Genomic DNA, 27316 nt, shown 5'->3' with positions numbered 1-27316 from the left:
AGCGCCTAGAGTTTTGTCTCGAAGCCCTTTTTCTGTTTAACCAACTTAAACAAGTTTTTGCTAATGTAAACTTTGACTTTAGTCCAGATTAGTAACCGAAGCTTGTTTCTTTCGCCGTTTGAGTTTTGTTGCTTCGTTTGATTTGATTCTTTTTGCAAACCGGAGTTCTTAAGTTGAACTTTCTGGTTAGATCTATTATTTGAGTTTTACCCGTGCCTTTCTTGATTGCTTATTGTATGCTTGTTTGTTTGCGATAGAGTATCCTGAGTGCGAAGCGTGCTACTACGAGTCTCTAGGTTTCGCGGATCATCAGCAAGGCAAGTAACACTTTGATCATACCTCTTTACTACCCAGTTTTATTGCATTAGATCACTCCTCAAACAATTGCATGGTTAGGATTAGAATTAAATTGTGGGTTGGGAAGTAGTTGAGGTAGTACCTATTCACTTGTTTATTATCAAACCTTTGGGAGTTACTTCTACGTTTCTTATATTGCTATGCTATGCTCGTAGACGTGGATTGGGTTTGAGTGTTTTCATGACAGATATGAGTATTGTTAATTAATGGTTAACTTAAGGTGGCAATTTTAATACACATCTGGATGGATTGAGGCACCTGGGGGAAATCCAGTGATTGCCTGTATTTTTGGAAATCCCGGGGTACCGTGTGATTTTTCTATGGACTGTCACCCAGGCTCAAAGGGATCATGAGATTATTCATGCTGGAAACTTCTGTGTGCAGCCACAAGCCACTATGGGCTCTGGCATAGTTGATTAAGCCATGTGAACTCTTACAGTGATAGACTAGCAGATTTAGGGGATGTAGGTGGTAGTGTCTACCCATCGAAAGGTGCTAATGCTTCTGAAAGACTGTGTCTCGGTCATCCGTTTCTCCAACACCTTGTAGTGCGAGAAATCCAACAGAGGAGATCGAGTCTTGTGGGGAAAGTGCGCAAACCTCTACAGAGTGTACAAACTAATCATGGTTAGTCGTGTCACTGGTTATGGACATCTTGAGTATCTAGTTCGTGGATTATCATGTGGATCTCAACACTCTTAATTATAAAATTTGATTGGGTTATTAATTACTTTTAATTGGGATTGAGATGGGGTTTACCATTCTCAATGTTTAACAACCACCATGATAGTTAAATAATAGTTATTCCTTTGTTGTAGGGAAAAATTGGCTTTTCGCAAAACTTATTAACCATACAGCCTCCACCAGCCATATATGCATGTAGTGATAGCATTATTCTATTCATTACTCTCTTGTGTTACATTGCCAGCATATTCCATGTGCTGGCCTGTTTCTGGGCTGCAATGTATCATGTTGCAGACTTTTGAAACGACGAGTAAGGAGCCTTAGGTCGTGGCCTTTCACTCAGTGATGCCGTTGGAGTTGATGGACTCACTTTATCTTCCAAGCCTTCCTTTGTTATCGTATTAGATGGCCTTAAGCCATATTTATAATAAGTTCTCTTTTGAGACATTCGATGTAATAAGTGTGTGATTGCTACTTTGTTATAAATCCTTCAAGTACTGTGCGTGTCAGCATTACCGATCCAGGGATGACACTGATGCACAGAGATCAGACTATTTGAGGTCTGGTTGCTACATCGATCTCCACATCAGCAAAGTCATCATCGTTCAGATCCAGTTGTTCGAGGAAGTCACCCAGATCCGATCGTGCAGCTGCAACGGCGCCGCCGCCATCCGTAGCGGAGTGAGCGTCGGAGAGAGTCGCCATCACTAGTTCATGTCTCGTCGCGGGCACAATAGGGACAAGGTCGGCGAGGGCGGATGTATCTCGGGGACGATCGGGGGGAAAGTATGCGGGCAAGACTCAGAGGCGATCGTGATCGCCTAAGAGGAGAGAAACCCTAACCGACAGGCGTAGGGAAAAACATGCATTGTGCATGCCATTATTGCGTGCCCATACGTACAAGTCGGACTTGCCGCCGCCTCTTGTCCATCCATTCACATTCCGTGAAGCAAGTGTTGACGTGTCATTTTTGGTGTGTGTTTTTTATCACTTGTTTTGTTGTTCTTTGCAACAACAAGGTCAATAGACATGCTTCTTGTAAAGTCGTCAAGGGGCCGTCAACAAGCACAGGGTCATGGTGGGGAAGGTTCTAATAGGCTGGGAGACGCACAACAAATAAACAAAAAATAAAGGGGGATAATGGTACTGTTTGTTTTTGGATGAGGCTGGCAGATGTCATACTTACATGTAACATAAGTATGTTACACCTAGATGTGTCCTAGACAAAATCAGGTTTTGAGAGCAAGTTTTTAGAAGTTAAAACTTTGGGGTTTGATTGGAGATGCTCTAAGCTAAAGAAGAAGAAGAGAAAGTCATCTGCACTGTAGGACATACAGTACAAATACAATCTTTGTATGATCAAAATCATATTGTTTTCTTTGAAATTTTTCTCTTTCTAGAAACAAAGATAAATAAGTACCCAAAAAGGTTTGGTTGTCCAAGTATGTTCTGAAATTAAGCACTCGGCGGATTCGAAAGAGACTAGCCCCCGCCTCCCACGTCACTCCACTTAGGGCGACTCGGGTGGCGATGAACCCTAGTCGCCGACCCTACCCTCCCCCACTCCCCCTCGTGTTGGGAAATGTTGCATGGAAAATAATTTTTTTCTACGCACACGCAATGATCTATCCATGGAGATGCATAGCAACGAGGGGGAGTGTGTATGCGTACTCTCGTAGACCGTAAGCGGAAGCGTTTCTTAACGCGGTTGATGTAGTCGAACTTCTTAACACTTCAACCGATCAAGTACCGAACGCACGACACCTCCGTGTTCTGCACACGTTCAGCTCGGTGATGTCCCTCGTCTTCTTGATCCAGTAAGACGTCGAGGTAGTAGATGAGTTTCATCAGCACGACGTGATGGTGAAGTGATCCTCACAGGGCTTCGCCTAAGCACTACGAAACTATGACTGTGGGAGTAAGCGGTGAAGGGGGGGCACCGCACACGGCTAACAATTGTCTGGGGTGCTCTATGGGCGCCCCCCACATATATATAGGTGGGAGGGAGAGGGGAGGCAGCCAAGGAGGCGCCCAAGTAGGCCGAATCCTACTTGGGGTCTCCCCATGGTCGGCGCCCCCCCCCTCCGTATCTGCCGGATGGGGAAGGAAAGAGGAGGGAGGAGGGAAGGAAGGGGGAGGCCGAATCCCTCCCCTTTCCTTCTCCCTTCCCCTCTTTCCTCCTCCTCTGGTTCGGACCATATGGGGGGCGCACCAGCCCCTGGTGGCTGGTGCGTTTCCCTCTTGGCACATTAGTGACCCGATATGTACCTGTTACCCTCCGGAACACTTTCGGTGTCCGAATACTATCGCCCTATATATCAATCTTTACCTCTCAACCATTTTGAGACTCCTCAACATGTCTGTAATCTCATTCGGGACTCCGAACAACATTCGGTCACCAAATCACATAACACATATAATACAATATCGTCATCGAATGTTAAGTGTGCAGACCTTATGGGTTCAAAAACTATGTAGACATGACCGAGACACCTCTCCGGTCAATAACCAATAATGGCACCTGGATGCCCATATTGGTTCCTACATATTCTACGAAGATCTTTATCGGTCGAACCGTTATGACAACATACGTTATTCCCTTTGTCTGTCGGTTTGTTACTTGCCCGAGATTTGATCATCAGTATCTTCATACCTAGTTCAATCTCGTTACCGACAAGTCTCTTTACTCGTTCCATAATACATCACCTCGTGACTAATTCCTTAGTCGTTTGCTTGCAAGATTATGATGTGTATTACCGAGAGGGCCCAGAGATACCTCTCCGATACTCGGAGTGACAAATCCTAATCTCGATCTATGCCAACTCAACAAACACCTTCAGATATACCTGTAGAGCATCTTTATAATCACCCAGTTACATTGTGATGTTTGATAGCACACAAGGAAACCTTAACCATCTTTGATCAACGAGCAAGTAAAGTAGATGCTCACTAGGAACATAGTGTTTGTCTATGTATTCACACATGTATTTAGGTTTCCAATCAATACAATTCTAGCATGAATAATAAACATTTATCAGGAGTTAGGAAATATAAAATAACAACTTTATTATTGCATCTAGGGAATATTTCATTCACCTCGCCCCCGCCCGAGGAGACCTCTGGCGAAGCCCGCGTGGTCGTCAAGGACATCGGCGGCGAGGATCTGGTTGCGCCCGGGTGGAGGGCTCAGGACACAGAGACAGTGACCTCGGGCGGCACGACGACACTGTCTTCTATACCAAGCTAGAGGCATGACAAGTTGTGCCCCCCCCCTCACCCTGTTTCCTCGGCCGTGAGGGCAGTGAGGGACGGCGGGAGCTATCACCGGTCACAGCGGGTGTTGCACCCTCCTCGCTTGTATCCGGATCTGAAGGCGGCCTCCCTCCCCCCACGCAGCACTTTGTCCCGCCGGATCTGGTCGCTGGATCCGTTGTTGGGCTGCCTGGAGTTGCGGATCGAATCGGGAAAAATCCTTGGCTCGTGTTCTTATCCACAATGGCAGCAATACTGGCCAGTGTCATTCCCCTCCTCGGAGGTGTCTATGAGGTTCGTGCCCTCTCCCTCCTGCTCCATTCCCAGGAGAAATCCCTTCTCTTGTTGAGACTAGACGGCAACGACGCGTCATGCGACGCCTCCTTCTTGAAGGTGCCGACTTGGGCAAGGTGGGAGAGTGCAGGGGTGCTGACTGGTGGTGGCTGGGTTTGCTGCTTCATTGGCGAGGGCTTTGGAGCATGGTTCTTTGTTTCTGAATTAGTTTAGGTCCGCATTCCTTTTGAATTGCTCATTTGCCAATCTGTGCTTGCTTGCTCGACGTCTTTACCTTGGGCAGGGAGGGGATAGGGGTCCTTTCTTTTGTTGGCAACAGCAAGATGCGGTAGCAAGGACACGGAGCTGATTCCCGCGGGCTAATCTGATTCAAGTTATGGATGCTCCATATTTTCTCTTTGTTTGTTTGTTTGTTTGTTTGTTTGTTTGTTCAGTGACTGCTCCCTTGTGCAGTTTTTCTTTTTCGTGCTTGTAATCGTGAGCTGTTGTGTGGACGTTCGTCTGGTATCATTCGTGCAACAGCGTGTCGAGCTGAGTTTCTCCCTTCGTGCCCGGAACCATGTCGAGCATTTCCATCTTTCGGTGGTCCGGCACCTTTCGAGTCAAGGCGAGGGGCAGGGCTCCCCTCCGGATTTGGAGAGGAACAACATGATTACGATGTTCACCTTCCAGGGTAGACGAGGGCATGGTTCATCGATGCTAGGCATTGGCTCCGCCCGAAGTTCCTCTCTGTTTGCTCTACTGGTTTAAGTTCACTCGAAAGACTCCGTCGACTAAAAGCTAGTGCTTATTCTGATTACTTCTATAGGGTGTGTAGTCTTTGATGCTTGTAAGCTGCTTCAGCAATGCCGTGTATCTCCTGTTTGTTTTTCTTTTCTATTCCTACTTGGTTGTAATGGCGGCCTTGTGTAATTCTTGGCTGGTTGATGGCTTTGTTAATTTAAAACCTGGTCTTTCTTGAGCCTTCGTTCTTTAAAAAAAGAAACTGAACACTCGGCGCTCTATGGCGCAGTGCTCTATAGGACTGACGAAATTCATCTTATGCGCCCTTCTGCACGGCCGTGCAACCTCCCACGTCCACCTCAAAATGCTTGATCAGATCCAGCAGGTTGCCAAGCGATGACCCACCCTTCTGCACGGCCGTCCTTGCCTTTTCCGAGAGCGCCAGCGCCTTCCTCCTCCTCTCCACTCCCTCACCTCCACCGTCCATGATGCTCCTGACTGTCACCTCCACCACCTCTCTCCCCACCACGATCTCCTTCTTCGACACCCACATCAACGGCTCCTTGATCCCGACGCTCACACCAATTCCGAGCACCTCCACGGCCAGCTTCTCGTTCAAGAACTGGTCCGAGAAGTGCGGCCATGTCACCACCGGCAGCCCGGCCGCGATCGCCTCCATCGTCGAGTTCCACCCGCAGTGCGTCACGAAGCCGCCCACGGCGGCGTGGTTCAGGATAAGCACCTGCGGCGACCACCCTCTGACCAGCATCCCGCGACCGGCGACGCGCTCCTCGAGGGCCTGCAGGAACTCGCGCACGTCCTCGCTGTATTGGTCGGGGTTCTTCAGAACCCAGACGAACGGGTGCCCCGACGCCTCGAGTCCGAGCCCGAGCTCGACGACCTGCTTCGGGTCGGCGTGCACGATGCTCCCAAAGCTGACGTAGACGACGGTACTGGGCTCCTTGTCGTCGAGCCACCGGAGAGACTCATCGGCGTCAATGGCGGTGGTGGTGTTCCCTCTCTTTGCTAGTGTCGCGGCGTGCTGGTGGTACAGCGACACCGGCCCGATGGTCCACACCTTCATCTTCCTGGCAGCAGCGTAGCCAGCGACGTACTCCGGCTCCATCTCCAGGAAGGAGTTCATGACGATGCCATCAGACTCTGCTAGCGCCAACTCGAGTTCATCGGCTAGCTTCTCGAACCCGGGCGCCCGTAAGAACCCGGGGGCTTGCGCCCTCGTCACCTCGATTCTCCTCTCCACGCCAGGCACGACCACCGGCTCGTTGTCATCGGCCACGCCGTCGTAGGAGTTGTACCTCTCGACGTTGTGCTGGCACAGGACGCAGAAGGCGCACATGCTGAAGAAGCAGAGCCGCGGGACCTTGAGATTGGCCGCGACCTGCACGGTCCACGCGTGGTAGAAGTCGGACACGATGCACGTCGGGTAGGGCGGGTGCGCGCGGAGGTGGCGCTCCAGCGGCTCCGTGAGAAGCATCAGGGCGCGGAAGTAGTTCACCTCGAGGCCAAGTGGGATCTTGTCGACGTCGTCGGCTCCCTCGGGCAAGCCCTCCGCGGCGCAGTCGAGCGGGAGCTCGATGAGCCGGATCGGCAGGCCGGACTTCCGCGCGAAGTCGACCGTCGGGCGGATGCGCGCGGCGTTGTACGGCGTGGCGACGACGCTGGCGAGCGCGCCGTGGGTGGCCAGCAGCAGCGCGGTGTCCACAGCCGGGATCACGTGCCCCTGGAACATGAGCGGGACGAACACGAAGTGCGCCTTAGCGGCGCTCCCGATGGCATTTCCCCGCCCGTTTGATGCTCCTTGGCAAGCCATCCCCTGCTGCCCGTACGGTGGTAAGAGAGATAGTTCGATACTGATTCGTCTGGCGATGTCTGGGCCTGTCGCAAGTTCTGCTAGTCCCATGTCTTAAAAGAAGGCCCGGTTCTGAATGCGACCAACGCCGGCACGGTCGAGATGCGAGGTGACGAGATTGACCATGTCACTACAAGATTCTCTTTCAGTGTTTGTCCGTTATTTATGTTGATGATGATGACGAAGGCGTGAGCATGAGGGCGACGAATGTTTGCTTGTGGAGCCTTGGCTAGCTAGCTAGCAACGATGGTACCGAGGACACACAAGTGAAGGCAAATTTGTCACTTGTCACTACTACTCCGGTACGTTGGAGCGACTCTAGCACGTCTCCTAGAACTCCCTCGTACCTCCACAAAGAAGCCCAAATGATAACATACCAGACGACAGTTTTTTTGACATTCCGCGTGAACCGTGACTGTCTTCCAATGGCAAGCACATATCTTAGCGCATGGGATAACTTGGCATTTGTGTCCAGGGGCGTGGGCTCCCTGTGTGGTCAAGGGCAATAATGCTAGACCTACAAAGAGTTAAAAACGTTTTACTTAACTTTATAAAGTTTAATTCTCTCACCCCTGAATTCAAGTGGGGTGAACCCCTTATCCCCCTATAACCAATCATAACCCCCCACATCAGCGTCTTTGTAAAAAAAATTAAGTAACATTTTGTAGTTGTAGCATTACTCGGATCTATTGGGATGCCATGTTGAAATAAAGAACGTGGATCTATTGGTGTCTTGATTAATGATTATTAAGTTAGGAGTATGTGTTATTTTGTTCTCCCATTGGAACGCACAAGCTCTTTTACTAGTTAATCCTAATTGGCCAACATGAACGGGTTGGCAGTGTGCATCTTTATTCTTTTGGTTGTGCCTACCAGCCTTACACGCAGTGCGTCGTAGTAGGGATTTTATGTATACACCCTTCAACTCTATGTGTAAAACAAAAACAATTTCTACTTGCCCCTACCCTCATTCTGCCCCGTCCCTCCTGAATAGGGAGATTGTGTAAAATATATATCATTCAAGTTCTTGCAATGAAAAACAACATGTTTGGTTAGGAGAGTTAATGAAATTGAGGTTGAGAATTAGGGACACCATTTAAATCAACAAGATAGAAGAATGAGGGCAAACATGCACAAAAGCAGCTGAATTCGAGGGATATGTTGTTTAGAATTGTATTTTTTATATATAGGGTTGTTGGCCGTTAGTGGCTGAGGCAGCAATCTGGCTGGCCAGGCCTCCAGCACAGCTTAATTGTTTTTATTTTCATACTTTTTTGCATGCTGGTGTTGAGGAAAACTATACGCTTGGTGCCACTGTATGCATGGCTGCCTACGTTGGGCTTACCTTAATAAAAAAATCTGCCTCCGTCACTGTTTGCTGTAATTGTTGGTAAACAGTAGATGTTTGTCATATACATGGTGGTAAATGTATGTTGTTGAGTTCTCATTTTAGTGAAAGAAGTTTTGGGCTTTGCTTAGAAAACCTAGGTTTTTAAGGGCTAGGTTTTGAGAGCGGGTTTTTAGGAGTTAACTTTTGGGTTAGATTGGAGATGCTCTGAGCAAAAGAAAAAGAAGACGCCTGCGTTTTGGTACACAGAATACAAGTACAATATTTTATATGATCAAAATTATACTATTTTTTGACAAAGCGAGGAAAAAAAGGATCGGGGAAGATTTTATTGCCCAAGAATCTTCTGAAACTAATCCGTCGGCGCTCTCTGGCATGGTGCACTTTGAGACTATGACGACGCTCATTCTGCTAGTCGTGCGACCTCCTGCGTCCACCTGCGCAAAGGCCCTCTTCACTCTCGAAGACCCCCAGAAGGCGGGTACGCCAGCATCATTCATAGGAGTAATATGGTATGACTTTGACGTACTCTCTCAAAAAAAAAGAGTAGCATTTGAGAGTGTGTTTTTAGGAGTTAATTTTAGTTTTTTAAGGTGAACTTTTAGGTTTATTTGGAGATGCAAGAAAAAGAATAAAGAAGTCATCTGCGGTGTAGTACATATTATATAGTAGAAAAACAAACTTTCGTTCGATCAAAATTATACTTGTTTTTCTTTTTATAAAGATAGAGTAAAAAAAGGGGCGTGCTAGGCATCGGCCGACAGATTTTTTAAAAAGATCCGCCGCCTCGCGAGCCATCAAATCTGGTATACTCCCGCGTTAATGGTCATTCTTCACTTTTTCCACTTTTGCAACATAGATTCTGTTGCGGAAGTTTTTGCAACAGACGACATGTTGCAGAAAACATTTGTAACAAGGATTGTATTACAGATTTTTTTTGCAACAAAGATAATATTGTAGACTTTTTTCGCAACATAGATTATGTTGCAGAATTTATTTTATCCGCATCGTCGCACCGCCGTGTTGCCACTGCAACATTCCCCATGTTTCAGAAACATGGGTGAAGTTGCAAAAATCATAAAACATACGGTGGATGAGACTAATCCACATATGGTTGGCTCTCAAGGCAGTGTTGCCACTGCAACATTCCCCATGTTTCAAAAACATGAAGGAAGTTACAAAAATCATAAGACATACGGTGGACGGGACTAATCCATATGTGGTTGGCTCTCAAGGCCATGTCGCCACTGCAACATTCCCCATGTTTCAGAAACATGGAGGATGTTGCAAAATCCTGGTAATAGATACGATAGGTGAGACTAATCCACATGTGGTTGGCTTTCAAGGGCAGTGGACGCGAGGCGTAGAATCTGTTTGTACACGTGGTCTGTTGGATCAAAAGTGATCCAACGGCTTCACACATGGCGGACGCGAGAGTGCCATCCGCCGGCTGAAAGGTAACGTTTCCCGTAAAAAAAAGATAAGAAAATGTTTGGTTGTCCAAAAATCTTTTGCAACTGAATACTCGGCGCTATATGACGCAGTGCTCTACAAGACCTTGACGACATTCATTTAGTTAGTCGTGCAACCTCCCACGTCCACCTCAAAATGCTTGATCAGATCCAGCAGGTTGCCAAGCGATGAACCCCCCTTCTGCACGGCCGTCCTTGCCTTCTCCGAGAGAGCCAGTGCTTTCCTCCTTCTCTCATTTCCCTCTTCTCCCTCGTCCATGATGCTCCTGACGGCGGCCTCCACCACCTCTCTCCCCACCACAATCTCCTTCTTCGACATCCACATCAACGGCTCCTTGATCCCGATGCTCACGCCAATTCCGAGCACCTCAACGGCTAGCTTCTCGTTCAAGAACTGGTCCGAGAAGTGCGGCCATGTCACGACCGGCAGCCCGGCCGCGATCGCCTCCATCGTCGAGTTCCACCCGCAGTGCGTCACGAAGCCGCCCACGGCGGCGTGGTTTAGGATAAGCACCTGCGGCGACCACCCTCTGACCAGCATCCCGCGACCGGCGACGCGCTCCTCGAGGTCCTGCAGGAACTCGCGCACATCCTCGCCGTACTGGGCGGGGTTCTTCAGAACCCAGACGAACGGGTGCCCCGATCCCTCGAGCCCGAGCCCAAGCTCGATGACCTGCTTCGGGTCAGCGTGCACGATGCTCCCGAAGCTGACGTACAAGACGGTATCGGGCTCCTTGCCTTCAAGCCACCGGAGACACTCGTCGGCGTCAATGGCTGTGGTGGTGTTCCCTCTCTTTGCGAGCGTCGCGGCGTGCTGATGGTACAGCGACACCGGCCCGATGGTCCACACCTTCATCTTCCTGGCGGCCGCGTACCCAGCGACGTACTCGGGCTCCATCTCAAGGAAAGAGTTCACGACGGCGCCATCGGCCTCGCCTTGCGCCTGCTCGATTTCGTCAGCTAGCTTCTCGAACCCGGGCGCCCGAAAGAAGCCGGGGGCTTGCGCCCTGGTCACCTCGATTCTCTTCTCCACGCCCGGCACGACCACCGGCTCGTTGTCGTCGGCCACGCCGTCGTAGGAGTTGTACCTCTCGACGTTGTGCTGGCACAGGAGGGAGAAGGCGCACATGCTGAAGAAGTTGAGGCGCGGGACATTGAGATTGGCCGCGACCTGCACGGTCCACGGGTGGCAGAAGTCGGAGACGATGCACGTCGGGTACGGCGGGTGCGCGCGGAGGTGGCGCTCGAGCGGCTCCGCGAGGAGCGCGAGGGCGCGGAAGTAGTTGGGTGCGAGGTCAGGCGGGATCTTGTCGACGTCGTCGGCTCCCTCGGGCAGGCCCTCGGCGGCGCAGTCGAGCGGGAGCTCCACGAGCCGGATGGGCAGGCCGGACCGCCGCGCGAGGTCGACGGTCGGGCGGATGCGCGCGGCGTTGGACGGCGTGACGACGACGCTGGCGAGCGCGCCGTGGGTGGCCAGCAGCAGCGCGGTGTCCACCGCCGGGATCACGTGGCCCTGGTACATGAGCGGGACGAGCACGAAGTGCGCCTTAACGGCGCTCCCGACGTCGTCAGCGCCGGCCCCGGTGGCGTTTCCCCGGCCGTTTGGTGCTCCCTGGCAAGCCATCCCCTGCTTCCCGTACTGTAAGAGAGATGGTTCGATACTGATGCGTTTGGGGATGTCTGTTAGCCCCATGTCTTAAAAGAAGGCCGAGTTTTGAATGCGACGAACGCCTGCAGCCATCCTGGCCGAGTTTTGAATGCGAGGTGACGAGATTCACGAGGTCACTACAAGATTCTCTTTCAGTTAAACTACAATAGTGTTTGTCCGTTATTATGTTGATGATGATGACGGAGGCGTGAGCATGAGGGCGACGAATGTTTGCTTGTCGAGGCTTGGCTAGCTTAGCTAGCACCGATGGCACCGAGGACACGCGAGCGACGGCAAATTTGTCACCAGTACGTTGGAGCAACTCCAGCACGTCTCCTAGAACTCCCTCATGCCTCCGAAAGAAAACTAACGATATTAGGCACATGACCACTGCAGCAAATCCTCTAACCCATAGCCTATGTCTATTTTTTTAATTTTTTTGAAACTTCTCTCTCTGTTTTCTAAGTCGATCTGTTAACCAAACCGCCGATCAAAGAAGAAATAACTACGACTCGGTTAGACGGCGGCAAGAAATCACAAAAGAAATGGAAACTGCGCTAGAACAAGAGGAGATCCGGTTCATGCAGAGGAGCACTAGTAATTGGCTCAAGCATGGTGATAGGAATACAAAGTTCTTCCAAAATTTGGCTCGGGCGCGGAAGAAGAAAAATTGCGTTCTCAAGTTGAAGGACAATGCAGGAGTATGGAGGGAAACTAATGAAGACTTGAAGGAGTTAATCTCATCGTACTTCTCCGGCCTGTTCACTTCTGAGGTGTTGGGTACGGATGTTAATTTGCTTCATCGGGTTAAGCCTAGAGTAACAGCCGTGATGAATGAGTCTTTGTTGAAGCCATATACAATGGAGGAAATTTAAAAAGCCATGTTCAATATTGGTGATTATAAAGCTCCTGGTACACATGGTCTTCATGAGGTGTTCTACAAAAAATGTTGGGATGTGGTGGGTAATCAAATCACCGATGAGGTGTTGACAGCCCTAAATTCAAGGGTGATCCCTGAGGGATGGAATGATACAGCTATAATTCTAATCCCAAAGGTGGACGGACCGGAAAACATTACTCTGTTCTGGCCGATTAGTCTTTATAACATGGTTTACAAGGTAATTGCTAAAGTTCTTTCTAATAGATTAAAAGGATTACTCCCTGATATTATATCCATGACCCAGAGCGCTTTTGTGCCGGGGAGGCTAATCACTGACAATGTGTTGGTGACTTATGAGCGTTTCCATGCAATCAAGCATTGTCGTCAAGGCAATAATGGGTTATGCGCTGTAAAGTTTGATATACACAAGGCTTATGACCGAGTGGATTGTGGTTTCCTTCGTGATATGATGCTCAAGCTTGGTTTTGATGATTCCTGGGTACAGATGATTATGGCATGTGTAACCAGTGTAAATTACTGGGTATGGTTTAATTCTGAGGAAACAGATATTTACTCCAACAAGGGGTCTACGACAGGGCGACCCCTTGTCCACTTATCTATTTTTGATATGTGCTGAAGGACTCTCCAGTCTGTTAGCGCATGAGGAGGAGATCGGTGGTATCCAAGGGATTAGAGTGTGTCGGGGGGCACCATCAGTTTCACACCTACTTCTTGCTGATGGTTCTCTAATCTTGATGAGAGCGGATGCGTCAAACGCCACGTCCAGAATGAACTTGACATGTATTGTGCAAGTTCTGGCCAGTTGGTTAGTGATGCAAAATCCAGTATTTTTTTCAGTCCAAATACTACTGTCGAGGTTAGGGAAGAAGTTTGTACACAACTAAATATTGTGGTTGAGGCAATGACGGATGAGTATCTTGGATTACCCTCTCATGTGGGGATTGAGCGTAGTGATTGTTTCCAACATTGGTTGATAGAGTCTGGGCTCTAATTGATGGGTGGAATGCGAGGATGCTCTCTGCGGGAGGGAAGGAACTTTTGTCAAAATCTGTTGCGCAGTCCATTCCAGTTTATGCTATGTCAGTTTTCAGTTTGCCAAAGAACATCTGCAAGAGTATATGTGATGCAATTGCTAAGTATTGGTGGGGAGGTTCACAGAACCAAAAAAAATTCCATTGGAAAGCATGGTGGAAGATGTGTATTCCTAAGAAAGAAGGAGGAATAGGTTTCCGAAATTTACACTGTTTTAATCAAGCAATGTTGGCTAAGTAGTCTTGGAGACTACTAAGTGAACCAGAGTCTTTGTGTGCTCGGGTACTTCGTGCGAAATATTATCCGGATGGGGACCTTTTCAATGCGGTTCTTAAAATAGATGCCTCGTTCACATTGCGTAGTATCATATCCGGATTAAAGACCCTAAAAAGAGGTGCTATTTGGAGACCAGGCAATGCGGCAAGTATTAATATTTGGTCTGATCTTTGGATCCCTACCACCCATGATAGGCGTGTGATGACACCACGTGGGCATTGCCTTCTTGAAACGGTACAAGATCTTATTGATCCACATACGGGAGAGTGGGATGTACAATTGGTACGTGACAATTTTTGGCCAATTGACGTTACAAGGATTATGCAAATTCCGCTTCCATCCCAAGAGCAACCAGATTTCATAGCATGGCAATTATGCAAGTCTGGGAGATTTACCTTCCGTTCGGCTTATCGTGCGGAATGGAAAGCGGAGTATCGGACTAGAGCGGGTATTGATACTAGTGTGGGAAGAAGTATGTCACATCCGGTATGGAAATCACTTTGGGATTTGAGTATCCCCCCCCCCCCAAAGTACATATTTTTATTTGAAGAGCTCTACACGGAATTGTGCCTTGTTATTGTAATTTAGCGAACAGACACATTAAAACTCCAGTGACTTGTCCGGTGTGCAAGGTAGATCCTGAAGACCTTAAGCACATGTTATTTATGTGTTGCAGAGCTGGAGAGGTATGGGAGGAACTCGGCCTAGGCGCAAATGTGGCCGCAATTGCTGAGTAGCATAGGTCCGGTTCATTGATACTTGATGAGATAATATGCTCCAATTTACCTGGTGGTGCCTCGTTCCAGGGAGAAAATGCAGTGGAATTGGCTATGGTTGCGTGTTGGTATATTTGGTAGGAACGACGTCAAGTGTCCCATGATAAAGAGATTGGTACGCCAACATGATCGTCTCTACAAATTAGGGGTATTGTTGCTAACTGGGTAGCAGAAAAGAAGCTAGTTCCTTCACGACAGACTAGATGGTCTAGACCAGTATCAGGCTGTATAAAGCTTAATGTTGATGCTTCATATCATGTTGACTCAGGTGCAGGGGCAAGTGGAGCTATTTTCCGAGATTCGAAAGGAGGTTTTGTTGCAGCGGTCATGGAATATAAACCGAATGCAATGGACGCTCCAACTATGGAGGCGTCTGCGCTATTATTGGGACTACGTACGGCTTACTGATGAGATGGGCATTTTTTTCTTTGTCCATTGAGAGTGATTCTAAGGAGATTGTTCAAGCTATCCAAAATCGGATCACTACCGGGCGTCAGGTGCGGTAATTACTGACGATTGTCGAAGGTTGATGTGTTCTTTTGGCAAGACGACAATAAATCATTATGTGCATGGTGTAAACGAGTGTGCTTATATTATTGCTCGTTTTAGCTTCTTGGGTCAGGAGTTAAGGGTGTGGCTTGATAAACCTCCTGATTTCCTGATTCCGCTTATTGTAAAGGATATGATTATGAATTAAATAAAGTCCCTGAAGTTCAAAAAAACTAATTGATAATCTCTCTTCGTTCTCCTACTTTTTTTGTTGAGGGGCTCTTCGTTCTTCTACGTTCCGGCAATTATTTGTTTGTGGGTCTGTCCTTTTCTCCCTGGCACGTGAACTAGCCAGTGAGTTTTATGTGTGGGCTTTTTTCAACACAGTACAGATGCAAGCGCTCATATACACGCGCATACACTCACCCCTATGAATACACATCCATACACCCTATCTCTATAAGCATCTTCGAAAGACTGAGCTGGCATATCATCTTGAAATTTATGAAGTCATCGTAGGCATTTCGTTGTCGACGGGAACGACTCCTCCCACTAAATGCGCATCGCCGAAAATCCTGAAATAAATTCAGAAATAAATGCGAGCACCAGGACTTGAACCCTGGAGGGCTGAAGATACCACAGTTCCTCTAACTATCCAACCACAGGTTGGTTCGCCATGCTGCTTCTATTTAGCACGTAGGAGGCCAGGGGATAGCGATATAACGCGTAATGTGAGCGCTGCTTTCAACTGGGCCGGCCAATTTGATCATGTATTTAAAAATGTTAATCAAGCATTTAAAAATTGTTGAAAAAGTACTTAAAAATGTTAATCAAGCATTTGGATAATGTTAAATATGTATTGAAAAAATGTTGAGCATGTTTATTAAAATGATCGAACAATTTGATCATGTATATAAAAATATTAATCAAGCATTTGAAAAAAAGTTGAACAACTATTTAAAAAATGTTAATCAAACATTTGGAAAGATGTTAAAGGTGAATAGAAAATATGGTGAACATATATTAAAAAAATGATGAACTTTTTATATCATGTATATAAAAATGTCAATCAAACATTTGAAAAAAAATGTTGAACAAGTAACTAAAAAATGTTAATCAAGCATTTGAAAAATGTTACATGTGTATTAGAAAAATGTTGACCATGTATTCAAAAATGATAAATTTGTATTTGAAATTTTTTTAAATGTGTATAGAAAAAATGTTGACCGTGCGTTTAAAAGAATTTTTAATTTGTATATAAATGGCTATAGAAAAATTGTTAACCATTTATCAAAAAATCTTAAACTTTTATTTAGAAAATATTAATAAAGAATTTTGAAAATTAAATGTGTACAGAAAAATGTTGACCATGTGTTCAAAAAATGTTACTAAGATATTTGAAAAATGTTAATCAAGAATTAAAAAATTAAATATGTGTTAAAATAATGTATTAGATACATACCATACATGTGTATTGAAAACCAGTTAAACCCAAGAGAAGAGAAGAAAAACAAGAAAGAGACAAACTAAACCGAAGTAAAACAAAGAAAGACGAAAAAAACTACTATTAAAACCGGGAAAGTAATAAAGGAAAACTGAAGAAAAAGAAAGAAAATATAAAACTAAAAAAATGGACAAAGAAATAAACAAGAACCAGTGAAAAACAAAGGAAAACAAAAAACAAAAAACCTAAAAAACAATGGAAAACCGGCTCTCTTCCCTATAAGTAGGCCGCACCCTAGTATTCAACACTAGCCCGGCGCTTACCCAATTGCTAGCTTCGCTAAACGTAATCCAGGAGACATGGGATTTCCCTTTTTCTTCTCGAGCTCAACTTTCAACTGGGTCGGCCCATTTCCAGTTTTACTCCCACCGTTTTTTCCTTCTTCTTTTTCTTGGTTTTTTCTGTTTTCCATTTTAGAATCTGTGAATTTTTATACTGATTACATGGATGTGGTTAAGATGATCATGTGCACGGATGAGGCCAGATCGACGCATACGGTGATGGTGAAAGAAAGAAAATTCACTCCTTCGGGAGGGTAGAGAATTATTAGTCAAGCAATTCAGTTAGTCATTATTTACTTTGACAGAATTGAGAAGTGCACTGTGGTGTGGCTCCGTTCAAGACCCGATGAGATTTCTGATCTTTGTATGGCAGACTTGGCGGCCACTTGATTAATAAATTGTGTTTCTCCTAAAAAACGCCCTTAATTATGATACACTTGGCCAGGCGCGATTGAACCATGATTGAGTTCCTTTTCTTGGTTGAAAAATAAATAAATAAATCCACTGGCCTATAAAATCAGCTAACACTTATGGTGGCAGTGGCACGAAGAATGCAAGAATCATGAAAACGCTCGAACACAATCAAACATCAACAATGGTTGACATGTGACCCATTTCCATGGATCTCACGCTCGCACTGTGGCTAGACAAACAAAGTTGGATTGGCCGGACCCCCGCATCAGCCCCCGTCTTCACGGCAGGATTTGAATCCTGGTTACAGGAAGTATGACCGGCCGGACCCCCGGATATAGTCCGGCACACCTTTTTCCTGATACAGGGTAAACGGAAAGGTTCCAGTTGGATGTGACTGCTAAGGAGCATACTTGCAAATTCATACCTCTTTGATGAAGGCTCGGCTGTATCTTCGTTTGCCTTCCTCTTAGAAGGCTTGCCTGGTAGGGGGGACGCTCTCTTCGGAGACGCTCCCGGGGTAGCATGGCGCGCCGAACTCTTCCCCTTCTAAGCACAGGACAGTGCGGTGGGTAAGGAGGAATGAGAAAACTCTTTTGGATAAGGTGTCTTCGGATTACTTACACATGAAGCAGGGAGGAGGTCGGGGTAATCGGCGATAATGGGTACATATGTATCGTCGTAGCTCATCTGATAGAATATTCCATCCTCAAGCTCCACGAATATGTCCGGATCTTCCTCATATCCGGGGTCAAGATCCCGGTTGCGATTCTCCGACTGAGGGGCAAAGTCATGGATCCCCTCGACAACCTTTCACCATTCATGTTATGAGCAGATAAGATGATGCCTGTCAAGAATGATTCAAGTACAAGAATGGAGGATTATACATGGAAAATCCGTCTCGATATTGGAGACGGGTGAACTCCTCCTTCTCCCCTTTATACAGCTCGGCCAGAATTTTGGCCAGGGCGGCGGGGGTCTTCGGGCCTTTCCGACCATAGCGTGAGGCGTCGTCTTCCCCGTTGTAATGCCACATGGGCAGCCCTCTGTATTGGAGTGGCTGGACCCCCCGCGTTATAGAGATCACCATTACCTCGGTTATTGACAATCCGGACTGAGCAAGCGCCTTAATCTTGCCCAGTAGCAGGATGACCTCCGCACTATCCTCTTCCTCGAGGCTCCGAGGACGCCAGCTATGGCGTTTCTTCAGCGGAGCATTTGAAAACTCGGGGAGGCCCATGCGGACGGGGTTGGGTAGAGCGACATCGTCGATGTAGAACCATTCAGAAGGCCACTCTTCGGGAGCTTTCTTCGGCGTGTCGGACAGGTATCCGGTCCCGGCTCTGCGCCACATTTCGGCTCCTCCCACTTCAAAAATTGACTCACCTTGATTGCGAGGGACGAGGCAGAACAATCTTCTCCACAAATCGAAATGGGCCTCGCAACCGAGGAATAGTTCGCATAAGGCGACATAACCCGCAATGTGCAGGACGGGGGCCGGGGTAAAATTATGCAGCTGGAGGCCATAGTACACCAGAAGCCCTTAGAGGAATGGGTGAATTGGAAATCCCACGACCCTCAGCAGATAGGGGATGAAGCACACTCGTTCTCCCACAGACGGATTGGGGAAATCCTCCGCCTGGGTTTTGCCATTGAAGGAGGCCAATCCTGCTCAAACAGGGACCAGATCTGCAGGAGGGACAAATCCCTGCGTTTGCAGCTTCACCAATTGGCTGTGAGGCACGGAGCACCTCTCCCACTCGCCTCTCTCTAGGTTGGAACGGGAAGAGGAGTGGGAATATTGGCCATGTTGGAATGGTTTTGCCTGGCAGTATCTGAGGATTTTCTCCGCGTGATGCCGAAGGGATCTGAGATCCAATATCTTTAAATAGACACTCTTTCTTGCAGGGCTAGGGTGTTATTTGCGAAAAATACCCTGACCGTCCACATTCGCCCGACACGTGGAGGACGAAGTCATAAATGCACAGAAGCTGAGGGCTACGACATTGAATTGAAAGCCGAACACATTACCTGGAAGACGTCGGAGGAGGAACCCGCCTTGCAATGCCGAAGACAGTCTGCATGCCGAACACCTCGTCATTGAAGCCTGGTTCAGGGGCTACTGAGGGAGTCTTGGACTAAGGGGTCCTCGGGCGTCCGGCCTGTTAGCCATGGGTCGGACTGATGGGTTGTGAAGATACGAAGATCGAAGACTGCACCCTTGTCCGGATGGGACTCTCCTTGGCGTGGATGGCAAGCTTGGTGACCGGATATGTAGATTCCCTTCTTTGTAACCGACCTTGTGTAACCCTAGATCCTCCCGGTGTCTATATAAACCGGAGGACTTGGTCTGGATAGGAGAGATTCATTATCATAGCCATACAAGCTAGACCTCTAGGGTTTAGCCATTATGATCTCGAGGTAGATCAACTCTTGTAATACTCATATTCATCAATATCAATCAAGTAGGACGTAGGGTATTACCTCCATAGAGAGGGCCCGAACCTTGGTAAACATCGTGTCCCTTGTCTCCTGTTACCATCGACCTTAGACGCACAGTTCGGGACCCCCTACCCGAGATCCACCGGTTTTGTCACCGACACTAGTGCCCACAAAAATCTTCTATCTGTTCATAGAATTGCCATTGACAACCATGTTTTCCTCGAGTTTCATCCTTATTTCTTTTTTTACCAAGGATCAGACAACGAAGAAATTCTCTATCGACATAGATGTGTTCGAGGGCTCTACCCGTTGATTTCGGAGTTTAGAAGATTCAAGAAACAAGCTTGTGGTGCTATCAAGCTTTCGTCCACGCGATGGCACGATCGTTTAGGACATGCCTCTTTTTCTTTGGTTGAAAAGTTACATAGGAAAAATAAGCTCCCGTTTGTTGGTGAGCGCAATATTGAAACTATTTGTGATCCATGTCAGTGTGCTAAAAGTCATCAATTACCATATCCCATATCTACTAGTATCTCCACTAAGCCTTTGCAATTGATCTTTTCTGATGTGTGGGGCCCTGCTCCATCCTCTGTTGGCAGACACACATACTATGTGAGTTTCATCGATGACTATAACAAATTTTCATGGATCTATCTTCTTAAGAAAAGGTCCGATATGTTTCAAGTTTTTAAAAACTTTCAAGCACTCGTTGAAAGGAAGTTTGACAGCAAGATTATAGCTGTCCAATCTGATTGTGGGGATACGAAAACTCAATTCCTTCTTCCAAAACATAGGCATATCTCACCATGTATCATGCCCACACGCTCACCAACAAAATGGGTCGGCTGAACGCAAGCATAAGCACATTGTTGAGGTCAGTCTGGCCCTTCTAGCAGGGGCTTCTATGCCTCTCAAGTTTTGGGACGAGGCGTTTTTCATGGCTTTGCACATCATCAACATGTTACCTAGTCGTGTCATCAATAACGAAACACTTATGTAACGTCTCCTCCATGTCAAACCATACTACACATCTCTTCGTGTCTTTGGTTGTGTTTGTTGGCCAAATCTCCGTCCTTACAATAATTGTAAACTCATGTTTAGATCAAAGCAATGTTCTTTTCTTGGTTATAGTTCTCAACACAAAGGTGTCAAGTGCATTGACATCTCCACCGGCCGGGTCTACATCTCATGCGATGTCGTTTTTGATGAGACCAAGTTTCCTTTCGCAGATCTACATCCTAATGTCGGTGCTCTCCTACGCAAGGAAATCTTACTTTTACCTTCTCATCTCTCTGGCTATGATCAAGGGGGCATTACTAATTGTGATGATCATATGTTGACTAACCCTACTAATAGCCTTCATGACCCTTGTGATGATGCAGAAAACAACAGTGAAAACATTGCAGAAAATGGTGAAGAAAATAGTGCGGCAGACTCATATTTTATGTGCCCCGGCCTGGGGAGCAAATCCCCCTCGGGATCGGGCCTGGAGCTGCTGTGTAGCGAATTGGCTTCAGGATCAGCGCCCTGCAGCGAATCTGCCCCGACAGGCGCAGGCGGGCGTGCGGCTATGACAGCGGCAGGTGGGCGCGCAGAGTCACCCGCGCCAGCCACGCGGCAGACCCTGGCGGGCCGCGGCGCCTCTCTTTGTGCGCGCCAATCGCCGCCTAGCATTTGGCAAGTCGGCGCTGGCCCGGGCCGCGCGCAGCTTGAGGCCCAACCGCTCGTGTACAAGCGGCGGACGGTGACTCGTCCGACATGAGCGGGGAAAGATCCTGTCGATGCAGGGCCCAGGCAATCACGAGGCAATGATGACGCCTCTCGGCCCAGATCCTCTATGGCTGATTGGTCACGAGCACCGCAGCCGGCAACCGCAGAAGATCCGGACCCGACATCCACTGGTGACAACGCCGGTTCTAGAGCTGCTCATGGATTCTCCTCAGGATCCGGGGAGGATCAGTTTGATCCAGGCATGGGATCCTCTGCGCCGGATCTCTCTGTGGCGCCTCCTGCTGTTACTCCACGTCGCACATGACTACATCAAGGGGTAACTAAACCTATTGATTATAAACATATTATAAAATATGGGATGATATGCTCGACAGGTGAACCAGGAAAACCCAACACTCTCGAAGAGGCTCTTGGTGATGAAAATTGGAGAAAGGCAATGCATGATGAAATTGTGGCACTCAAGAAAAACAGAACATGGCACCTGGTTCCTCCACGACAAGGTAAAAATCTTATTGACTGTAAGTGGGTCTTCAGGATAAAAAGGAAAGCTGATGGAACTATTGATCGTTACAAAGTTAGATTAGTTGCCAAGGGTTTTAAACAAAGGTATGGTATTGACTATGAGGACACGTTTAGTCCAGTCGTGAAAGCTGCTACCATACATCTTGTTTTGTCCATTGCTGTGTCTAGGGGATGGAGTCTACGACGGCTAGACGTTCAGAACATGTTTCTCCATGGTGTTCTGGAAGAAGAGGTTTACATGAAACAACCTCCTGGGTTTGTGAATGCACATGCACCACTTCGTGTGTGCAAACTTGACAAGGCCCTGTATGGACTGAAACAGGCCCCAAGAGCATGGTATTCTCGCCTCAGTAAAAAAATGCAAGCACTTGGTTTTGTTCCTTCGAAGTCTGACACTTCATTGTTCATCTATAACAAGTCAAGTATATCCATATTTGTGCTCATTTATGTTGATGATATAATTGTGACAAGTTCATCTGATGAAGCAATAACAACACTGTTGAAGGATTTAAGTGCAGAATTTGCTCTCAAGGATCTAGGAGATCTACACTATTTCCTTGGTATTGAGGTCAAGCAACACAAAGAAGGTCTTCACCTCTCTCAAGAAAAGTATGGAACAGACTTGGTAAAGAAGGCTGGTTTGCAAAGTTGTAAGGCTGCACCCACTCCTTTATCTAGCATAGAAAAATTATCTCTTGCCGAAGAAGAGCTATGTGAAGAACACACTGAGTATTGGCCTAAATTTCAGCAAGTCATCCTCTACACTTATTAGTGTGCCTTCTCTGACTCAGATTGGGCAGGATGTCTAGATGACAGACGCTCAACTGGTGGTTTTGCAGTATTTTTTTGACCTAATTTAATATCTTGGAGTGCAAGGAAAACAAGCCACTGTCTCCAGGTCCAACACAAAAGCAGAGTACAAAGCATTGGCAAATGCAACAACAGAGATCATATGGGTGCAATCAATTTTGAAGGAACTAGGTATGAAAAGCACTAGAGCTCCATGTCTATGCATGGTGTGATAATCTAGGTGCTACCTACCTATCAGCAAATCCAGTCTTTCATGCTAGAACTAAACACATTGAAATAGATTTTCACTTTGTTCGAGAAAGGGTTGCAAATAAACTCTTAGATATTCGGTTTTATTCATTCTCAAGACCAAGTTGCGGATGGTTTCACTAAAGCTCTACCCACAAGAAGTTTTGAAGACTTCAAACATAATCTCAACTTGATGAAGTTGTGATTAAGGGAGGGTGTTAAACATGATATTGTTGCGGCGTGTACTACAAGAGGATGCGTGTATGAGAAGGAGAATCATCAACCGGAGTAGTTAATTAAGCTAGGATACTTTGTAATCTTTATCTTTCTTATCCTAGTATTCTTTCTCTCCAAGATGTATCTCAACCGACTTATACGCGTATCCAGGGCTCGCTACCCAGCTATTTAACACGCAACACGTCCGGCCAGGAAGGCAAGATGTTTACCGCAAGTCGCACAGGGTGTGGACTCGTTTAAAGCCTGTTGCGCAGTCCTGTTTTACAAATGATTTGCGGGACAGAAAGAGCTGGGGACACGGGACAGGGGACACTTGTGTTCCTTTAGTTGGCTGAAAAATTTGGATAAAAGCGAATTGGATTTTATCCGGATGTAGAATAGACAGTCCCTAAATAAATCCACTGGCCTATAAAATCAGCTAACACTTACGGTGGCAGTGGCAGGAAGAATGCAAGAATCATGGAAACGCTCGAACGCAGATCAAACATCAAGCAAAGTTGGATCTCATGCTAGACAAGCAAAGTTGGATTGGATGCCAGCTCAAAAAGAAAAGTTGGAGTAGTAACCAATTAATGGTCACGGAGAAGCAGGTCGAGCGACGCGGCCCCGAGCCTGGTGGCGTTCACGTAGTCCTGCGGCGCGTGAGCCGGCAGGCCGGGGATGACCAGGCCGACCGCCCGGGCGATCCTCATTGTCCACCCCTCCGTGTACTCCGCCCCGTCTACGACGTGCCCGATGACGAGCCCCCGGACGAGCTCCCACGCCGCGTTCACGTACTTGGACACCACGAACGCGAGCGAGAAGTAGTTCTTGTTGGGCTCCTCCTCCATGGCCTGCGCCCTGTAGTAGCTGTCGAAGTAGATGCACCGGCCGAAGTGCTTGAACATGCCGTCGTATGGCACCCTCGGCACAATGTCGTTGGAGTAGACGAACCGGAAGTACCTCCCCCTGGCCGCCGTCGTGTCGAGGTGCCGCTCCACGAACTCCCCGAGCTGCGCGTCCCCCACGCGCGGCTGCCCGTACGTGTACACGCCGTGGAGCCTGGCCAGCAGGTCGCGCTCCCTGTGCAGGGCAAGGATGGCCGGGAACAGTACGGCGAGCGCGCCGCCCAGGCTGTGGCCGGTCACCGCGAACCGGGCGCGCGGGTTGGCCGCCAGGGACTTCTTCAGCGCGTCGCGGACGGCGTAGTAGGCAAACGGCCTCTCCTTGATTGCTTCGATCTTCTCTGGCCAGCCGATGGCATTCCTTTGCAGCCCGAGCGCCTTCATGAAGCCGCCGTGAACCTTGCCCGCCTCAGGGATGTCGTACCACGAGATGTCCACGTCTGTGCACCAATCCTCTGCGTCGAACGGCTGCGTGCCGCGGAACGCCACCACGACGAGGTCGGCGTCAGCCGGCTTGTCGGCGAACATGAAGGCCTGCGTCGTGTAATCGTCTTGATCCCCTCGGAATTCTACCAGGAGTTTGTTGCACGTTAGCCACACGTGTGTTGCCATACTACTGTTACTACATGCATGCATGCTTCATGTTTTCGCGTGCCCTGAAATCTTACCGTTGCAGCAGTTGAAGAACTCAAGGAATTTCATGTGCCAATGGTTTTCGACGACGTTCTTGATGACCAGCTCGTTCTCGTAGGCCAGTTTGGAGGCCATGATGCCCAGAGCAGCGAGGTAACTGCCATCCTCTGGCTTGATCTTCTTGTCCAGTTCGACTCTCGTGTCGATGAGTCCAATGAGCGATCGATAGTTGGGGGATTTTCTGTGCGGAATTCGTAATTCGCCTGCAACGTATGTACAGCACAGTTAGCTAGGAATTATCGGAACGCCATTGTTGTACTACTCCGAAGCAAAACAGCGACATACGTTTCGTGAGAACTCTTCAAACTTTCTATGATGTCGTTTGACTTTCAAAACCTAGGGGTGTTTCCCACGTCACTCCAAATAAAAGGCAGGGGAACATTGCAGATTTTGCCGAATCATTTCACAGAGGAGAAGAAAAAGGGACGAGAATGCAAAATGTGCATGACCATATTTCGACAACGAGTAACGCTACATCGACGGAAGGTTACGGGCGTTTTACGGGGTGATACTGATTTGTCAAGTTGCGATTGGATTAAGGGGGAGGGACGGCCCTACCCGTGTTAAAATCAGGGGGGCCGGAGAGATTATTAGGAAAGGGCATGTAAAACTCCTGTAAGAGGCACGTACGTTTAGCATTTTTGTTCGGCAACCTTGCTCGTTCTCATTAGAATAACTGGCGCCTCCGACAGGAAAGCGGTCAAGCCAATGACAGTATGCAACTTATTTAGTTGCTTAGCGCATCATGACAACCACCTTAACAAGTTAACATGTTATTTAGCATATGAAACTGACATTGCCCTTATCTTGAGAGTTGTTATCGATTATAAGTTCTGACCAGAGTACAAGTGGATATATACATTGGATAAACTCATGTCTCTAATAATCCTGCCATGTAGACTATGATTAAACCGCAAAGGCTGCTATCCAAAGCATATTTTACGACCTCTGCAATAATGTGGCACGAATAATTAATCATCTACGCATTTACTTAATTAGCAAACCACTGTTTCCTAGCAAGAACAACCAAACGCGCGTGCTCATTTCCCATTTCTATTTGATATTGCGAGTGCTTAGTGCTTACTGATTGGACACCCACCCCGTGTACGTTAATAAAGATAAAGCGATTGTAGTTTCCGTTCATATGTTTTTGAAGGTATAGTTACATATAATCTGCACGAGTTTTTCCAAATTTTCTATTTTATTTCAACCTTCTCCCCCCTTTTCATATGTTTTCTGCCATTTTCGTGCAGCTACGGGAGCACTCTTTGTTTCGCCATGGAAGACTAATGTCCAACTTTGATATGCAAGGCAGTTTTAAATAAAACTACTCCAAAAAGATAAGATGGAAACCTCATGTGAAACTGCACGAACGTACTTAATTCTTTTAGTGACACATTTTAAAAGATTAGTTTCCGCAAAAACACAGAAATAGTAGATGATAGCACAACCTAATGTTAAAACTCGTTGGTTTACCTTGCATGGCGTTTCTGATAAGCTTGAGCACGCCGCCACCGTTGTCCGTGATGAGGTTCATCCAGTACTCGACAGCGCTCCCGAGCTTGCCCAAGGGCCACTTCACCCACAGCAGCAGCATCTGCGCCACGACGGAGAGGAAGATGATCCACCGGCACCACCGGTCTGGGACCTCCTTGCAGCCAGCGGCGCAGTTGACGGCGTCGCTCGTGCCGACGTCGCTGGAGCGCAGCAGCTGGAGGAGGCTGCGGACGCCGCCCTTGTCCGGCCGCAGCACCATGAAGTCGCCGGAGAATTCTTCCCGGCAGCCATCCATTTCCGGTCTGTCGGTCGATCGATGCAAACAGGAGCTAGCACGCCAATCAGCTTGACGATGAACAGCAGAACAAGAGCTATAGCTCGCCGGAGTATTGTATCAGCACGGCCGCACGAGATGCATATATATATAGGCCGGGGGCTGAGTAGAGGATAGAACCGCGTGCAAATGGCAGTGCTGAGGGTTCTAATTAATGAAATAAAGAACAGATTAGGTAGGGGGTGGGTGGAAGACTAGGTCACTAGGTGGTCAAGGTACCAACTGCGTGCATACTGGACTACTCTGTTAATTTAGGACCAGATCATACTGAACCGCGCGGTCGAACCCGTCTTCTTCGCACGTAAAGAAGGAACGGTTACATTGGTCGGTAAGAAAAAGCTTCGGTTACTCGCTAGTTCTGCGTACGGTTTTCGTGATTCTGCACAAAATTTCCCGTATGCATGACATACGGCATAGATTTAGAGGGAGAGGGATAGGAAGAAAGAGGGAGAGAGATGACGATGCAAGTCACCAATCTGAATCGTCCCCCGAGTTTTAGTGTTTTATATACAGAAATTTTATACCTCCCACGTTTGTTTTTCAGAAAAAATATTCAATCTATTCATCAATAGTCATAGCAGTACAAAGAACATCAAAGGTAAAAAGAATTATATCTAACC

At 47.5% G+C, this 27316-nt stretch overlaps 3 protein-coding genes across 3 annotated transcripts; all 3 read right to left on the bottom strand.

Moving 5' to 3' along the window:
- Nucleotides 1–5520: 5520 nt before the first annotated feature.
- On the bottom strand, nt 5521–7190 carry LOC123152097 (UDP-glycosyltransferase 73C6-like). The gene has a single exon (XM_044571710.1). It carries the CDS (start codon nt 7139–7141, stop codon nt 5627–5629), a length of 1515 nt encoding a protein of 504 aa, XP_044427645.1. The 5' UTR covers nt 7142–7190; the 3' UTR covers nt 5521–5626.
- Nucleotides 7191–10100: 2910 nt separating this feature from the next.
- Nucleotides 10101–11630, bottom strand: LOC123152096 (UDP-glycosyltransferase 73D1-like). The gene has a single exon (XM_044571709.1). The coding sequence runs from the start codon at nt 11622–11624 to the stop codon at nt 10101–10103; it is 1524 nt and encodes a 507-aa protein (XP_044427644.1). The 5' UTR covers nt 11625–11630.
- A 12115-nt stretch (nt 11631–23745) lies between these two features.
- Nucleotides 23746–26734, bottom strand: LOC123152720 (triacylglycerol lipase OBL1). Its single transcript, XM_044572204.1, has 3 exons — nt 26342–26734; nt 24841–25068; nt 23746–24741 (listed from the first exon to the last, which is right to left on the bottom strand). The coding sequence occupies exons 1-3, from the start codon at nt 26655–26657 to the stop codon at nt 23858–23860; spliced, it is 1428 nt and encodes a 475-aa protein (XP_044428139.1). The 5' UTR covers nt 26658–26734; the 3' UTR covers nt 23746–23857.
- Between the last annotated feature and the right edge of the window lie 582 nt (nt 26735–27316).

This window comes from Triticum aestivum, chromosome 7A (genome assembly GCF_018294505.1).
Source record: "Triticum aestivum cultivar Chinese Spring chromosome 7A, IWGSC CS RefSeq v2.1, whole genome shotgun sequence".
Taxonomy (NCBI): Eukaryota; Viridiplantae; Streptophyta; class Magnoliopsida; order Poales; family Poaceae; genus Triticum; species Triticum aestivum.
Note: the sequence above shows the minus strand (reverse complement) of the source record. Positions and strands in the feature narration are given on the sequence as shown.

Bases quoted from the DNA above. Each gene is read 5' to 3' on its own strand.
- LOC123152097 (XM_044571710.1), bottom strand. From the start codon at position 7,141: ATGGCTTGCCAAGGAGCATCAAACGGGCGGGGAAATGCCATCGGGAGC.
- LOC123152096 (XM_044571709.1), bottom strand. From the start codon at position 11,624: ATGGCTTGCCAGGGAGCACCAAACGGCCGGGGAAACGCCACCGGGGCC.
- LOC123152720 (XM_044572204.1), bottom strand. From the start codon at position 26,657: ATGGATGGCTGCCGGGAAGAATTCTCCGGCGACTTCATGGTGCTGCGG. The intron at 25,069-26,341 runs GTAAACCAACGA...CATACGTTGCAG, and splicing joins TATCAGAAACGCCATGCAAG to GCGAATTACGAATTCCGCAC. The intron at 24,742-24,840 runs GTAAGATTTCAG...AACTCCTGGTAG, and splicing joins GTTCTTCAACTGCTGCAACG to AATTCCGAGGGGATCAAGAC.